This window comes from Tachypleus tridentatus, chromosome 7 (assembly GCF_004210375.1).
Source record: "Tachypleus tridentatus isolate NWPU-2018 chromosome 7, ASM421037v1, whole genome shotgun sequence".
NCBI classification, from domain to species: domain Eukaryota; kingdom Metazoa; phylum Arthropoda; class Merostomata; order Xiphosura; family Limulidae; genus Tachypleus; species Tachypleus tridentatus.
In genome coordinates, this window is record NC_134831.1 from 63,398,353 (window position 1) to 63,417,373 (window position 19,021).

The 19,021-nt window shown below is 29.9% G+C and overlaps 1 protein-coding gene across 35 annotated transcripts in view; it reads right to left on the reverse strand.

Moving 5' to 3' along the window:
* Nucleotides 1-19,021, reverse strand: part of LOC143255824 (uncharacterized) — a 201,908-nt gene that overhangs the window by 56,255 nt on the left and 126,632 nt on the right. For 14 of the 35 annotated variants that reach the window (XR_013030874.1, XR_013030872.1, XR_013030873.1 and 11 more), the window contains 8 exons: nt 18,132-18,331; nt 16,919-17,216; nt 15,088-15,141; nt 13,407-13,582; nt 11,576-11,596; nt 10,440-10,515; nt 6,171-6,206; nt 295-348 (listed from right to left, as the gene is read on the reverse strand). Coding sequence is in view for 3 of the 35 variants with exons in the window: in XM_076512122.1 (XP_076368237.1) it covers nt 295-348; nt 6,171-6,206; nt 10,440-10,515; nt 11,576-11,596; nt 13,407-13,582; nt 15,088-15,141; nt 16,919-17,216; nt 18,132-18,331 (915 nt within the window). In the remaining 32 variants the exon portion in view is untranslated. The remainder of the gene's footprint in view (nt 1-294; nt 349-6,170; nt 6,207-10,439; nt 10,516-11,575; nt 11,597-13,406; nt 13,583-15,087; nt 15,142-16,918; nt 17,217-18,131; nt 18,332-19,021) is intronic. The other 21 variants (XR_013030877.1, XR_013030878.1, XR_013030875.1 and 18 more) reach the window with 3 other exon arrangements.

The following is a 19,021-nucleotide window of genomic DNA, read 5'->3' on the forward strand; positions in this document are numbered from 1 at the left end:
TGTAACCAATTAGTTAATTATCACAGTACTTGTGTATAGAAACCAGTGTCTTAAACACTTTAAATGTTTGTCGACAAACCATTGCCTAACCTCATAATTAACAGATCTGACCAACAGTTAAACACAGATGAGATACATCTCATTAACAAAGGACTCAACTATGCTTTAAGTGTTTATTCAAATACAGACCTGTATCCTTCAGTGTTGAGGAACTCACTTTCAAAATTAGATTCAAACTCAAATTGAAACAAGTGTATACCAGCATAAGCTAATCTCCCTAATTTAGATACTCACCTTCTAAATCATAATCAGGCTCAGACACATAACCTCCAGCACGTGGAACTCTCCCTATAGTAGAAAAAATATATAGAAATCATTTGTAAAAATATTTCTCTTTCTTCTTAATGAAAGCAAATAAAAATATAAATTAATATACAAACTGAAAACGTGTGTCTCATATGTGTTATGGGTCAGTTAGGTAAGTATTCTGGATTTGTGTTTGTTTCTAAAGCTACCAGGATCCACTCACATTTTGCACTATATTCAATATATATATCTTATATATCCGTGCTTACAAGTATGACTTTCATGATGAAACTAATATAATTCATTAAAAATGTTCAGTTTAAAAACATTTGGAAGTAATGTGGCAGTATTATCATTACAAAATGGTTATAAATATACAAATAATAACGTAATAGCTTGAGAACATTAGAAGAGTATCTTTTTCCATCTAGAATGTAAAGAAAAATAAGTGTATGTGTTTTTTTATAGCAAAGTCACATTGGCTATCTGTTGAGTCTTCTGAGGGGAAACGAACTCCTGATTTGAGCATTGTAAATCCATAGTACCAGCAGGGGACATAAAGAAAGGCAATTCTTCAATAGCATTAAAGCTTTAGGTCATATTTTAAATTTTATGAAGGTATAATATTATTTATTACTAATAGACAGAATAATGAAACGACTGGTATATGAACAAAAGTTATTTGAATGTTATAAATGAGAGAACAGTCTTTGGTGTGTTCTCAGAATATTAATTTTAGGATTACACAAACGGAAATTTCTTTGAAATAACATTAAAATGGTGAACTGCATTTTTTTTGTATCTCACTTCCTTTGTTCCTTATTGGAGAATATCACATCATCTACACTAATAGAATACCATCACTATACTCTCAGCTGAATAGTTTTATAATCATTTCTATATTTCCGTTTATATTTCACTGTCACATTAAAAAAGATACATCCATAGTCCACCATCTCAATTGCATGGAACAGGAAAGAGGTATGGACTCTTTTAACTACACTGGAAAAAAACAGTAGGTAAAATATGGTGGGGAGTCTGGAGAAACATCAACACCTGCGACAGTGCAATAAATGACCATAAAACCCTATTTGTAAAGGCTGATCATACCGATTTATTTAATACAGGATATAACATGGATAAGCAGCTAACCCTTTCTGCTGTACCCATGTAGACCATGGGTTGGTACCATCCACAATGGGGAAATTGATGAAGCAATGTTATCACAAGAATAAACCTACCATTGATATTGTGGAGCACCTCATCTCAGCAATATGCATTGTGTAGCCATGTAATTATAATATCCAAAATAGCATGGCTTAAGAGGAGAGATTAGAATAGTTAAAGAATAACTGGTCAGCCACCACAGAGCAGAATTCAAACTATGAGGGATAATAATTAAAAAGGGAAATAAGGCCACTGACAAGAAAAGAAAGAATAATTTAAAAAACTCACCTACTCAAAGTCTGAAGAATAGCTACAGACAGAAGATAATACCCCACAGAGGGAGAAAAGGTGATCCTAAGCAAATAGTGAAATAAAAATTTATTAAGAGTAGTTCACATGCTTGATTAAAGAGTTACCTCCAACTTATGACAAAGATAAGATTCCAGAGAAAAGGCGAGGTGTCAAATTTCATGAGAAGAACCTGAAACAAAATATGGGAGGAAAATAATGAAAAGGAATGAGGCAATTGGATCAAAAAATGAACTTAAATGGTGAGGATGGAAAAAGAAAGATCACAAATAGAGGAGAGGAAGGAAATCAGTGAAAAGGAGGAGTTACTATCCATAGGAACATGTGAAAAGTTGGGCAAACAGAGGCAAAGTGAGGTAATGAAGGACCATATTAATATCCCAGCCCAGAAAAGGATGATGAATCCAGAAAAAAACTCATCAATAGGAAAAGTGTAGTACAGGTGAATGTACTACATTATCAGAAAAAATTAAAGCTGTGGAATAAAGCTGCCCAGTAACCTGAGGAGATTGAAGAGACAGAGGATCCCTGACAAAAGTCATGTAAGAAAATTTGTAACATGAGAAACAGTGGGCTGATCAGCTGAAAACTCTTGGCTCAAACATTAATGGCAGAAAATGTTCTGTTTGGGCTAATAAACTTCTTTGCAGGAAGGGCAAATGGAATAGGCCAGAAATAAAGCTATTCATCAGGATAAGCCTGATCCTCCTCATCAAGGTTTGGTTTTTGAATTTTTGCACAAAGCTACACAAGGGCTATTTATGCTAGCTGCCCCTAATTTTGCAGTGTAAGATTAGAGAGAAGGCAGCTAGTCATCACCACCCACCATCAACTCTTGGGCTACTCTTTTACCAATAAATAGTGTGATTGATCATAACATCATAATGCCCCTATGACTGAAAGGGCAAGCATGTTTGGTGTGACGGGGGTTTGAACCCTAGACCCTCAGATTATGAGTTGAGTGCCTTAACCACCTAACCTTGCTGGGTCTCCTCATCAAGGACCAGATAAAATCCAAATGTGAAAACAGAAGACAAAAACTGCTGGACAAAAACAAAACACCTGTGGCCAAGGCTGATGAATAACAGAAGGAAACAAGAAAGAGGTAGGCAAATAAGTAAGTTGGAGCTGGAGATATCACTTAAACCATAACTGTGCCATCCAGTAAGGGCCCATCAGAAGGTGAAAACGTTGAAGGCAAAGCCATTGGAAAACAAGAGGATTGAGAGACAACTCTGTCATGTAGATTTTGTCTGGACAGGAAATACCATCCATGAAAAGATTGAAAGTACCTGAAACACGACACAGAATGATATGAATATCTTGTGTTTGGGCCCAAAAAAGATCCAACATACAAAACTACAGGAATTGAGAATGTGTGCCACCCTAATGATTGAGATAAGCAACCATTCTAAAACTGACAGAATGAATCAAATAAAAATGTCTGATGGACAAATATAAACATGCAAGAAAAAATTAATAAGGACTGAAAAATGAAGTTAAAGTAAAAGGTATTAGCAATATACACATAAATTATTAATAAAGAAACTACTTCATAGTTAGAACTATTAAATTTACAAATGCAAATAGCACAAAAAACATCTGAACAAAAGTGCTACCATATGAGAAGTGAGAGTTAAGCATAAATGTCTAGAAGGAATCACATACGTAATGAGAGTGTGCCACACTCTTATTAGTGAAGGATTGTTTCATGATGATTCACATGAGAGATGCATTGACATCAGTCATTTCTTATCAAGGGAGGTAAAAAGCTTGAGAATAGTTATTTATGAGAGAAGAGACAATATACCATATCAAAAATAAAAATTAAATAAAGTATTTAATTTATAAATATGTTAAATGAAAAGAAAAGTAGTGTTATGGGTTTTCAAGCCTAAATTAATATACAAATCTCATCTATTATGTAAATATTTTATGATAACTACTACAAGAGTACTTTTAAATGGGGAATTTTTTTAAACAGCAAGTAATTTCTTTTTTAAGTAATTTAGCAGCAACCACGTGTTTATATTTTTGAAGATTAAACTTACAACAATAACCTTAAGTGACTAAACCTTCTTTAAAATTACAGAACTAGTGGGTTTTGGGGTAAGGATATCATTCTAGGATTTTAGAACCAAGCATGTTTTTTTAAGGTGGCAGATAAAATGGTATTCTTGTGTATGTATATTTTCTTAAAATCTTATAACAACAATACGCTGAAGTAAGTGAAAGCATTTTGAGAGGGATACCTTTAGATGTCATATGCTTTCTAAACTAACACAAACAGAAAAATAAGGCACGACTGTTCTCAGATGAGAAAATTTCATCATGAACACAAAAACAACAGTACTCTGATATGACACTATCATTTGTAAGATGGTCAAAACAAAGTACAATGCATTAATATATACTCTTAAAGTGACAGATATGAGTATTTTTGGTCAGTATATTTATTCCAATTTGACAGGAAAAATACTATTTTAACTTGAATATATATATATTTTTTTAAATATAAATGGTACTAAATTCAAAAAGTATAGCTACAAAAATACTTTGAGATGCCAGTAATAAGATGTTACTTGGATGAGTTCATCCTTACAGGGTAGTGCATAACAATATGTTCTTTTCAATATAATTGACAAAAGTAGTTAAATAGCTAAACCTACTGAACTGTTATGAAAATTGTATGACAATCATGTGAAAATTCTAATATGGTGAAAATAACGTTCTTAAAAGAATACACTATGTTAAATTGACTATAATACAAGCATTCTATTTTATGATGACAATCAGGAAGATAACTAATATTTCACTTATTTTCTATATACGTTTAAATTTCTATTCACATGAAACTTTATCTAAAATATTTTTAGTGAATATTTAACAATTAATTATACGGGTTTTATAAGATATTTTAAAATTAAAAACAAACACAGCACAATAAGTCTATAAATTTGGAGTGTACAACATAACAATATGGAGTAAATTAATTATCTTTCTTTTAACTTGACATAGAAGCTAAAAAAAGCAAAAAGCATTCACACACAGAAAGGAGACAAAATGTTTTTTCATTCATGTGCATTTTGTTGATTAATTAAGTACAGTATGTCTTTGTTTAAACAAGCAAGCAATTAAAAGTGAGAACAACGTTTCTAATTACAAATATACAAGCAAAACAACTTCCACCGTACAAGTCCAACAGAACAATAGAACTTAATCTTGCTCCAATACTATGCCATTAATCATAATATTCACAAGATTAACAATGAAAAGAGTGCCACTAGGTTCTACTTCAGACCTTCTTCTACCTTTCTGTTCACACTGTTTTATTGTTTTTTTTTCTTTCAGATTTAAACCTTTGTTTATTATTACAATGTAGTGTCAATTGTGTACATGTACATCATTCACTTCAGTGTGAATGTTGTATATGAAGAGAAATATGAAATTATTCATAATAAACTTTCATATATTACAATTTTATGAACATTGTCATGTAAAATTATTTTTCACAATTGGTGCTTACATTTTTTTTCTCGATTTTTTCATCCCTGCCTTGTTCCTGTATTTTATGGCAATATCATTCGTATATCATCCTTATTTTCTCCTAATTTTTTATTACTTGTTTCTCTTCTTCTTTTTTTTTAAACAATCAATATTAATGAATAGCAGTTGCCAAGTAGGCAGCAGTATCAGCTTGGCATGATGAGCTGTCTTAATGGACATCATGTGTTCAAGTTAGTGAAATGCTATAATGTTTCTGAGCTCCATATGTTGAAATGAAACATTCTATGTAAGTTATCACAATACCTTCAAGCACTGGTAAGCTAGCACTTCTGATGCCAGAATCAGAATAATTAGTAGAACATTTGGCTGCTACCCTACTCACCAGTTCTCTACTTTAGAGATGTTTTTTGGCTAAACTGGTTTAATGTCTCTTGAAAACTTAAGTTAGGTGTTTATAAATATTACTTAGATTGTTATAAGATAGATTTAAAACTGTGATTAGCAATAGGTAATACTTGGTTATCATTTCTTTTTTTCAGACCCATCCCTATATACCAAGCACTGTCATGCTTAGTGATAATACTAAACAGCACATGTCACATTTATTTCAAATTAGAGTTTGAGTAAAGAGAGATTAATTGATCATATTAGACTACTAGAAGTTTCACAAAACTATATGTCATTAAGTGCAGAAAAAAGTTTTAAAATACAGAGATAATTTTAACAGTTGAAAAATGACTGAAGGAGTCACACCTGAAAACAATCTACTTGTAAATTCTTATTACATTCTGCAGCAATAAAAAAAAATCACACACAACACCATATAAATGCATACACACACACACATTACTGATACATGCAGAAAACCATTTGAAAACAACCTTTTCCTCTGCTGTATTTCACAGTTGTATAATCACCTGAAAGGTAAAAAGGAAATATTTCCTAAAATGGTTTTGAAAGAAAATATAAAACAACTTTGTATCTATCATTACCAACTAAATTCTGATACATTAAAATTTTAGTATATTGCAGTTAGGTTTACATTACTCACAGTTACTAATATATAGGGCAGCAATTACTTTAAGAATCTTCAGATATATAAAATGTATACATCTAATGGCAATAATTACTTTATACATTTATGAATATATTCAGCTAGTTAAGTTATTTAATGTGATGAAACATCTCACTACTGGTGCATTTGTACAAATGTTATTTTACACAAACAACACAGAACTCATAAAAATCCACTATAATTGATCTTATTATATCAGTTTGTTATGGATTATGGTTTCAGGTATGAAGCATTTACTGCTTGATATAACTGGTTATTTAAAAGGTAAATAACAAAGGTTCTCAATCATCTAATATTTAAGACATTTGAAATACAACAGTTTCAAAACCTGCTTAATGAAATATCCCACTTCTTTGTTACAAGTATATGTAAATACATATTTCTATTATTCAGAAATTACAAGAAACTAAAACTTCAGATTTTTTGAATTTCCTTAAGACCTGTTAAAATAGAGAACATTGAGTTTAAAAAAAAAATAATCAGCCTAAAACCTTTACATAGAACAGCATCAAAATAAAATAGCTTTTAATTAGCTTTACAAAATAAATAGATTGTAGCTTTTCCATGTTTATGTTCTATCAACTTTCATATAAAGAAGCTGGCTAATATATATTTATTTAGTTTACATACATTTAATAGATATAATGGTAAAAAATTAATAGAAGCACATACTTGTTAAGAGTATTAACCATACTGTAATAGAAGACTTACCAACGTAAAGTAAATAATATATATCTCCCTTATTGGGGAATTTAAAAAATACAGTAGAATGAATACATAGTTTATCAGGATTTTGTTAAAATATGTAAGATGTTACCTGGTTTACTGAGGGACTTAACAAGATGATTACAGTAGAACAAATACCTTAGCCATCAGGAGATTGTTAAAATATGTAATATGTTACCTGGTCTACTGAGGAACTTAACAAGATAATTAAAGTAGAACAAATACCTTAATTATCAGAAGATTGTTAAAATATGCAAAATGTTGCCTGGTTTACTGAGGGACTTAACAAGATAACTACAGTAGAACGAATACCTTAGTTACCAGGAAATTGTTAAAATATGCATGTTACCTGGTCTACTGAGGGACTTAACAAGATAATTAAAGTAAAACAAAAACAAAAAAAACAAAGTAATTAAAGATAAGTAAAAATAATTAAAGTAAAACAAAAAAGTTATTAAATGTAAAGACTATCAGTAGTTTTCTGTTTTATACAGGTGCAGGTAAAGTAATATAATTTGATGTTGTGGTTTTTTAAATATGTGAATCAACAAAACTAAGAATAGATAAAATTATGTAATTACACACAGAAACAAACAGTTTAAGAAGAATGAAGTACAGATATCAGTAGATTTCTGTATATCTTAGACAACATTCATATTAGCAGATGCAAAACTCTCACTAATACTTAACTGGAACACATTATACAAGGGTTGCTACCTGTATCTATGATTGCAATATTGCATTGATAATATATACTGAAATATGCATGAAGTATCTTCAGATCTCTTTGGTCTTTATGTTTTACACTGGTAGTGGGTCCCATTTATTCTTTTGCATGACAAAACAAACAAACAAACCAGTGATGCAGGTGGAAAAACATTAAATCAGAGAAAATAGGTGTGGGATGTAATAAATACCTAGGTACTAGCCAGTGGGGTCCAGGAGGACTAATCCTCCTTTAAACAAATACAATTTAGCATTTCAAAGTAAGAGAAACTGTCTTCATTTTGCACTTTTCAAAATAAATTGAATAAATTTTGTTCTAAAATCATTTGACCTAGTCAAAAATTTATACTAAAAATAAATGGGTTAGAAAAACAAAGATCATACACACACAAAAATGTTAAAAAAAGTAGCCCTTCAAAGCAACATATGCAACACCAATTACATCCTCTATTAGTATATTTCATTTCTTTTCACCACACATTACAATGGGTTTTCCTGGTGTAGAAACTTTCTAAGTAACTGTCTCAAACACCATTTACTTTTTACCAAGCCAGTCACACTATGATGGTATTTTTATTCTATTGTCTAGTTTCATGAATATTTTTTTTTCAAATAGCATTTTTACCAAGTCACCATTCTCATTTCACATGTAAAAGCATGTACAATAGTTACTCAAGATCTGTTTGGACTAAACAGTCTTCCCTTGTTCCAGTGACCAATAAAAGAACAGGTTAGAATGCTTTACACTGGCTTCCATAGTACAACTAAAACTCAAAATCAGAACAGATGAAAAAATAGATGAGTCAAAAATATCCTCAATGCAGATAAATACCATGGCGTCAAAATATAAAGTAAAATCTTAGATTGCTGTGATGACTTAGACCATTCAAAATCACTAGAAAACTTATAAACAACAAAGAAAAAGGCTTACCTCTCAGAACATTAAATAATATGCCAAATTAGATTTTAAGAACACTTTAAAATAGTTTACCTGGAGTGGAATTGTTTCTTTGTTTTTTTTCTGCAAGTGCAGAATGTTGTCCAGAGTAAAAAAAACCACAAGTTTCTTGATAAAACTTTGTAGAATAGACGGCAACTGCCTGTTGTGGAGACATAAGTGTGGAAGATGACATTTCGAAAAGTCTTCTGCCTTGAAGACAAAAGGCAGAAGACTTTCAAAACGTTGTCCTCTACACGTATCTCCACAGCAGGCAGTTGCCATCCATTCTACAGAGTTTCATCATGAATACTCTGCCTAAACAATCTATCAAAGAACACAAGTTTCTTTAGAGCAGCACATTACAAAAACTAAAACACTTATTTTTCAAATATTCCTACACTTCCATATAAAACATACTGTGAAACAATTCTAAATTCAAAATGTTTTCACTACTGTTGGGTAACAACACAAATTTTATAGCCTGATGAAATACAACTTTCACTAAATAATATTTATAACTTTCAAAATGAGCATACAATCCAAAACAAATATTTGTCCTTAATAAACTTTCACTTCAATATTATAATGCAGATTATAAATTAAAGCATCTACAAAAGAAATATTAATTCATGTTCATGATTTTTTTATTTGTGTATTTATTGAATTTAATGTTAACATGTTTGCTATTTCAAATATGTCATCTTCTTCATATGTTCTTATAACTGATAAAAGTATCATCAATATAACATTCACAGTAAAGTGGTTTGAATGTTGCTTGGTATTCATGCACCTTTTGCTGTTCTAATCACATACAAACAAAGTAACAATAGAACAACAATAATATAAATCTAAGCCCTATACTAATAACTATCAACTGTTATCATAAATGATAGTGTCAAAAACTAAAATGCCCATGAGAGCAAAGAAAAGTGATCAAAAACGTGTTTGCACCAAATACCGTAAAATACTTTTTGATCATATCATCTACCTCAATGATCTATGAACTGTTTTAGAAAGCACTAAATCAGTCATATTAAACAATTCCAGTTTTAACAAACATTTTTAATTAAAACTTTTAAATATCTATCATTTTCTTGGTTCCGTATCCATAATATGCAGTGACATTAACAAAAATAAAGGAAAATGAAATTAAATAGCTTACAATGAAAATTAAACATGTAATTAATATACCAATATTTACTTATGAAGCAACTGATCAGAAAAATACAAATAAAATACATATGTATTGAAATTATGATCCTTTAATAAACAGGAACATAAGAATTAGAATTTTATTAAGAGTAACTATTTTCATTAATAAGCTGTGTTATTATCAAGACAAAACGATTTCTTCGATATAAAGATATACTCCTATAAAATTTAGGTGGCATATTATAAAAATGTCATAAAAGAAGTACTTTGAAATTGCTTTTCATAATTCTGTACTGATAAAAAGGTACAACAACTTAGTAAAAATCACAACTGTGACTATATTTTTTTTATTTCTTTGTTAAAACATTAATGTTTTATAGTATTTTAAAAATATCTGTTTATCACTTTTATTAGAACAAAATGTTCAGTTTACTATTTTTTGTGAACAATGTCTCTATTTTGCAATAAGAAGAAAACAACTGTAACTCAGAAAGAGAAACAAAAAAAAAAGAAAAACAATTTTGAATTTACCTTCTAGCTCTTCCAACCTGTGCAGAGATCTGTACATAGCTCTGTACCAATCATTAATATACTGATCTTGAACCCTCTGTAAGAGAATAATATTGAATTAATGCAAATACAAAGAACAAAACACAAACAAAAAAGACTTGAATGAAAAAAAGTTAAAACATACAAAAGGTAATAATTTTCATTTATATTAGAATTTTAAAGCGTTAAATCATAAAAAAAGCAGTTGGCTACAAAATGAAACAAAAATACAATAACAACAAAGGGGTAGGTGAACCTAGCAGGAAATACCTAGGCATGGAATGGGGCTGGATATGACTTTGTGATTTGTAGGTCAAAAAGTTTAAGATGTAATATGTTGCAGAGCTCTGCATGTTCAGTGCTTTGAGATTTATAACTGTGACAATCAATTATATTTTTATGAGTTTAAAGTAACCACAGGTGACAGGATCTGCCCTCTTTTTGGTCAGTAGTACTAAATCATGATTGTCACATCTAAACCTTGGGATCTGTGATATAATCAATTACCCTATATGTTTCATAAGGTCATTTGGGTTGAAAATACTGGATACTAAGCAATTACACTTTTACTGCCAACCTGACAATGTCTCAAGCTCTAAGCTTTATTTTTAGCAGCATTCAATGAATTTCTTCATTAATATATATGGGTGTGTAGTGAATGCATCAAGCACTATGACTGATCTCATTCACTAAAAAAATATATTCAAATAACAGTAAGTGACTGAAGAATAAATTAATTTTCTTCAAAATATTTATATTCTTGTAACATTTCATACTTGATAAATTAATTAAGAAAGTAAATCATGTCCATAATATCTTCTATTGTCCAAAACATGTTATTTACAAATGAGTTTAATGTAAGTATATCAAGGAAGAATTTTATGGCCATCATACAAATACCAATACTAATGAGAATTACAAATGTCATATAGCAATATACATTTAGAGCAGTACACTATATGACCTATCTCTAAACTGAAACACTAATTAATCAATACACAATGACATGTAATGTGCTTCTTTACTGCTAGAAATGTGTTAACATGTAAGTGTAAGATTTAGTTTATGAAAAACATGAAATCCAAAAGTCATGCTATTTACATGAATTGCAAACTCACCCTACTTTTATATTTCTTTTCCTTGTAAGATATGCAGTAAAATACAAAAAAAAAAACATCTTCAATGCATAATACATTTATGATGTAAATTTTACACTTGAACTATTAAAATCATCTTTGCAAGTTAACATTGCTATACAATACTTTCTATTATGTATATTTTATCATAAAAGCATTTTTTCATCTCTTAATATCTGAACACACACACATATATATTGTTTTATATTTTATACATTATATTATTTCAGACTAAAACACATCAGAAGTACATTTTAAATTTACACAAACATTCATCATAGTCATACATGTAAAAAAATACGAACATGATTGTGAAAGCAAATAGTTATGCTTTTTACTGGGTTGGTTTTTAGTTTTGATCTAAGTAAGTAGCTTGCTCAAATCAAAAGCTAAAATTAACACCATGAATAATTTCATAGGTATCATTAGTTATCAGAGATTGAGACTTACATGTATCCATACATATTACTTGAACTATAAACATGAAATGCAAATTTTTGAATCTAAGCAAACATTCAGTAAAGTTTGAGTAAACTATCTCCTAAGATGATACTGGAAACACACGTATTACTTGATGACGAGAAACCCACGTGAAATAAAAATGTATCTCAGAATGGCTGGTATGGGTATTAACACAATCTTCTGGTTAAGATGACCTAGGAAGGTCAAAATGTTGTTCTCCACTTATCAGTAAAAGTGTTAATACCCATACCAGCCATCTGAGGTATACACATACAAGATAATAGACTGATACAAATATTATACTATAGCACTCAATGAGACTTAGTTATACAAGTAGTGGGCTTGAAAATTCAAATTCTTAACTTCAAAACCACAATATTAATTTTAATTACTACATAAAATTTATTTCATACAATTGTGAAACAAACATTCTCCAAACTTTTTATGTACTATTTATTAATCCAAATAACTAAGAAAATATGGAAGAAATATAAAATGGTGAAATTTCAAATTATAGGTAATTACAAATTCCTTTGTTTTTAGCTCAAAGCTACACAGTAGACTAGCTATACTTTGTCCATCATAAGGACTTAAACTGCAAATCTGTCCCACTGGATTTTCTGTAATTCTTTTATTTAAAAATAAAAACATAGCAACAAATCTGAATGAAAACATCACTTCAGTTAAACATAAACTAACAACAGAGTTATACTAAAGCATATAATTCAGTTATATTCAAGTGTTTCAAGAATAACTACAGATAAAGATATTTTTCCAGTTCCAAGTTACACAGAAAATAAACTACATGTATGACACTGTTCTTATGCACAGATTAAAGTTTAACATAGACTTAGAAATTAATGTTCCATAAATTAAGTTGCTGAAACATATCTGCTTGATATAATAAGACATCTATGGACTACTCATGCTTAATTTTTTAAAGGAATTTCTGGTTATTACAGTTAAGCAATATGATGAAGTTTTAGTATCTTTAAGTATATTAAGTTGAAATTTAGCTTGTGACTTTCTAGAAACTTATACTAACAGCTGTAAGTCAAATGTACCAGTTTAAATTAACAATACCTGCATTTCAAAATTGATCTTACAAAGTAAAACATCTTATGTGTGTACTGTTGTAGTCTCCTACTGAAAAATTTCCACAGCAAACCTAATGAATTAATTTAAAATTGTATTAAAATGATAATGATAAGGATTACAGAAATTAAAATTTTACTGTAAAAACTACAAAAACTGAGTTCATAAAGAATAACTAATGTTAGAGAGACAATCTTGAATCTTAACTTTGTAATGAAAAAAAAAAAAAAAACAATGCTATATTAGTTATGCTTACAGAGTGACAATGAACAGGATCCCCTTTTCTTCGTGAACCAAAATTATCATAATCTGTTCTGCCATCTGAAGATATAATGTCCTGAGATGTATTAATATAATTGTACTTGTCTCTGGAGATGTTGTCTCCATCAAATGTTCCAATCTGGTCAACCAGTTCATATTTATTTTGTGTATCTTTAAACAGAAAAACATATATATATATATATATACATTCCTTTATTTATATAAATAGGAAAAAACATCTGCATATTTCTTAGTCATTTATTTAAACATAAAACAATAAATTACATGTTGTTCAGTGTAAAGATGCACAATGCACTATTTGCAATTTGTTCACTGTGGTTATCAAACCCCAGTTTTTTGCATTATAATAATTCCAACTTACTTTTCAGACATTAAGAATAACAACAATAATTACAAAACACACCAAACTAAAGCAAGTTATTTTAAAAAACAGTTTGAGAAATTTAAGAAAATATATTAGGTTAATAAATATACTTAAAAACTTAACTTTAGATGTCAACGTTTGCAGAGTAAACTAAAGTTAACATTTTTCTACAACATTCATAAACAAACATTAAAGCTGAAAAGGTTCTGATAGTGTAAAGATTCCAGTTTTAAAATTTATAAAATCATAAAGCTAAGTAAGGTAAAGCATTATTTCATGGCCACATGTTTGCAGGAATAAAATATTTTCTATTTGTGGTATAAAAAAGTTTGAGATGTTCTCTTACTACCTCACTCATATTTGTTGGATCAATGACTCTCAGACAGGTACTAAATGTGTGTTGTTTAAGATTCATAACACAAGTTAATACATATTGAAAAAGTTACATAGGATATTTATGTACTTAAAAACGGTTTTATTAAGTAACTTTTGGTTACATTGTAGTAGAGATTATCAAACTTATGATAGTAAGGAATTTTGAATAATACCTCCTAAGCCTGATAACAGTTACTGTGATGTAGCTAAAAGCTTATTGGCAAAACAAAGAATTAAAACTGTAAATACTGTAAATGTCCAGTGCTGAAAAATGGAGAGGGCTATCTCGGAAAAGTTACAGCATAATTTTGCTTTAGTAGTCATAACTTTGTATCACAATACTTCCAGGAGTTCCGATATAACTTAAATATATAAGACATCATACGTGATGAACAAATATGTATATTATACTTGCCAAATTCACTTTTGAGAGCAAAATCATATATAAGTTGGTTTTAAGAAAGAACCTTTAAGATTCTGAAATATTTTGATGATTGTTCCTTGGTACATCTAATGTGATATTTGTTTCTAGTACATTCAAATATTTAGTTGTTATTTTTATCTCATAATTTTGGAAATAAATGAGCATATTAATAAAATAATAAAAAAGTGTTTCATCAAAGCAGATTTTTAAATAATTTTATTATTTTTTTAAATATAAAGAAGTTTTTCTACTAAAGGACATAACATGTTTAATAAATTGGAAATTCAATTTTTTTTTCCAAACTTAAATGTAGTGAAATTCTTATCTAACATATAACTAAATATGTTACTTTAATGTTTTTCTGATCCTTAATCCAGATATTACATCATTCAATATTAAAAACTTAAATAGTAAAATTGTACTTTAAAGTTTTATGGCATATGCAATTAAATAATGCAAGTAATCATAATTCACTACAATACAACAACTTACCCTGAGAATGTATTTTGGGATCTATGTACAGTGCCCCTTTAGGTAACTGGCCTTCTGTTATTAAAAATAAACAATAACTTATATTTGAATTAAACAACAACCAAACATTGCTGAGAAATGCTACTACTTCATAAGAGCATATAAGTAACAGTATATGACAGTACGATATTTTCTTTTTCTTTTCATATTTTAATTTATTAATTTCAGGAAGTTTGGAAATAGCATTTTAAAATGAATTTTTAATCTGAATATCCAGTTGGATAAAGTTACACAGGGTTGTAGTATAAAGATAAGCCTTTAAAGGTTTCCCCTCAGTGGATTAAGCAGATAGCCCAATGTGCCTTTTCTATAAAAACACACACATACTTTAAAGGTTGAAACAGCATGGATATAGAAAAACATATACCTTTATGTTAAAAGTTCTGAAAGCTGAAATATATACATTATTTATTTCCTACTTGCTACTTATAATTCATGATTTTGTTGTTGTTTACCCTTAAAAGTCCATAAAAAAAGTTCAAAATTTGTACAAAACAAGCTGTAAAAGCAACACAGTAATATATTATAATACATTTAAATAAACTGATATATTGTTTCCAAGTGAAGAACACCATAACACTTAAGATTGTCTCCTGTGATCACAGAACTTTCCCAAATATAATTTGTTTTTCTGAGTGGCATATTACAGCAAAATAAAAATAAAAAAATAACTTCTGTTATAAACTTCTATAAGAATGAAATAACCTGGTGAAAATATTAAAAGTTTGACATCCAAACTGTGGCCTGAAGTAGGGCTATTTTTAGCTAAATCATAAAATGTTGCATGCAGCTACATTGTTTTATAGGAGATCTAACAGACTTTTAATTACAACATTTGCTGATTTATCAACTGATATATTATAGAAAATTTGACAAAAAAATTCAGCTTTGTATCATATTAAGTCTTAGAGCTATGGCTTATTACATAAACCAATGTTTTCTTATGATTTTGGGTTTTCAGGTGATTTTACAGCCTCACTATGCAAATTCTCAGAGAGATAAACTTGGTTTGAGACCAGTTTCGAATTCTGTGAGATTAATTCAGTCAGTGTAGCAAATGTCAGCCTTCTACCACCATTACTCTAACAGCTTTAAGCAGCCAAAGTTGTCCAAAAATGAATTTGCCAAAAATAAAAAACAATTAATTAAATTTTACAGGGCTGTAAATCAGAAACTATTATAGATATTGATCTAAACTTTGGCAATTGTTCATTATATGGGTAGATGAGCACATGTGAATTTTTTCAAGGCATTCTGTGGGGGTCACCTGCAGCCCCCTGGATGATTTGACATGGAATAACCCTAAACTTCTCTCTTTATGTCATATGTCATTTAATAATTACAATAAAAATAATTATTTGCTTCCTGACTACACATCAATACATGTCCACAATAATAGCATTATCTTTATATGTGTTTAAGATCAATGTTCATGTTTCAAATGATATTGTATAGCTGCAGTGAATGAGTAATAATGTATAACTATAAAAAAAACTATACTTAGTAAATATTACAGCTTGATAAGCTATACAAATGCTGTAACTGAAGTTTTCAACCTGCTCTGTACGTTGTAGTAAAAATACAAAAGTGAAAATATTCCAGCTTTAAATGTTCAAATCAATGTTCCTAGTACAAAAATACAAATAATTATCAATGCATGAATTATGACAATAACATTTTTTCTTTGTAATATCAGGAAAAAAGATAATACTGTTTTCTCTGTACCTGGAGCATCACTCAGTTTCTGACTTAATAAAGCAAAGAAATGCAACAATGGACAGAACTAACAAACCTCGAGCTTTTTTTAGAAGTGTGATAGTAGGGTTTTCAGATGGAGGTAATCTAGAACCTTTGCTTCCTTCTGAAATGAGGGTTGAGTGTTCTGTAGGTTGTTGTTCTGAAGCTGAACATGAAGTTTGTTGAAGATTTGGCTCCTGAGATTGTAATTGTACGTTTCTTATTGAATCCTCCTGCAGTGAAATATTGGAAGAAACACTGGATACTGATAATGATGGTGGATTTGATGGTGTTTCCAAATTTTTCTGTGCATAATAGCCGTTATAACTAGAGGATGACTCATTCTGAGGTATCTGTTCATGATATAAAAAGAATTAAATGCTGTTTGACAAATTTATATTTAAAAAGTGCATATGAAATTTTATAGTGCACCACTAGTAAATGCAATGCTTCAGACTTACAGTTTTATAAAAATTCAAAATAAAAATTATCTGTATATAATAAATATAACATTAAATGTAACTAAAATATTTATACAAGTTACAGACAAAAACCTAATTTTTCTTCCTACTTACTCTTGGGTGTCAATAAGCAAAACAATTTGAGATAGAATACTCAGTGTCATTACTTTATCACACTTGTAATCAGCTCCTGTTTCTGATATGGAATCATGCTAAAATTTCAATTACTAGTAGTTGTGTTAAAGTTGGTGCCTAAACAAAAGACTATTACTAATAAAATTTCTTGGCCTGGCATGACCACGTCGTTAAGGCACTCGACTCGTAATCCGAGGATCACGGGTTCCAATCCCCGTCACACCAAACATGCTTGCTCTTTCGGCCGTGGGGCGTTATAAAGTTCGATCAATCCCACTATTCATTACTAAGAGAATAGCCAATGATTTGGCAGCGGGTGGTGATGACTAGTTGTCTTCCCTGCTAAATTAGGAACGGATAGCGCAGATAACCCTCGTGTAACTTTGTGCGAAATTCAAAACAAACAAAATTTCAGTTTCGTTAAATTTATGTTACTGTTTAATATTAAAAAAAACGAAGATATGTGTTTACATCAGTATTTATTTTTTTTAAAATATGTTTGCAGATTATGCATTGAAACATGAAACTTTGTTCAACGTGAAAGAAAAACATATTTTAAAAACCATCTTGGGTGGAGAAATACAAAAATTTATTCAAAAAAAATAAATAATACGCGGATAAGCACCCCATGCCACTGAAACAGGAAAAAATAATTGTGCACATAAAACTCACTTGGTTTTTAACATTTTCTGTCTTCATTTCAACTGTGGGCATTTTTACGCTCTTAAACTGCGGTTTTTCATCTGGCCCCCCTCCAAACGGCTGCCACACAGGAGACACATCCATAAGCTCAGACTTCTCATCTTGATATCTTATCGCTTGACTTACTGTTCCCGTGGTAACACACGGCGTTGGCTGTCCAGGCGTCCATACTTTCCATGAAAGTAGAAATTACAAAGACATTTTATCAATATTTGTCATAAGTTGTTATATTATTTATAACAATGTAATGTTGCAGCTTTCGTGACAGGTGTGCTCCATTTTTTCCCAATAAAATTATAATATCAACAAAAACATTATTACAGTTATTTATCATTCAATAAACGTTATATAAACCCCTTCCACGATCATTAAACCCGACGCCCTCCAGTGGCACAGCGGCATGTCTGCAGAATCACACCGCTAAAAACAGGGTTTTCATACTCATGGTGGACATGGTGTAATTTTGAGTTTGATTCCAAAAAAACAAATAACTAAACTCGACTCACCTGCAGTATGAGATATTCTTATTAGACCTAAAATCCTGTATTCGTTGACAGATAATAAAGTTTAACACGTGATTGAGCATTACGACAGTGGTGATAATTGTGCAATTAATTAAGTTTCGAACTGTAGACTAATCAAAGTATACATAAATTTGCTTAGCAATGCGAATGTTAACTTGTATATGAAACAACTACACAAAAATCGATGTTTCGTATACGATTGTAATTAAAGTTCCCATGTCACAAATGCGCAATAGCCACTGATTTTATGTAAACAAGGTCAAAAGTTATATATGTAAAAACGGCTGGTTTGGTTACCTCTTTCTTTCTTTGTGTTATGACCCGGTATGGCCAAGC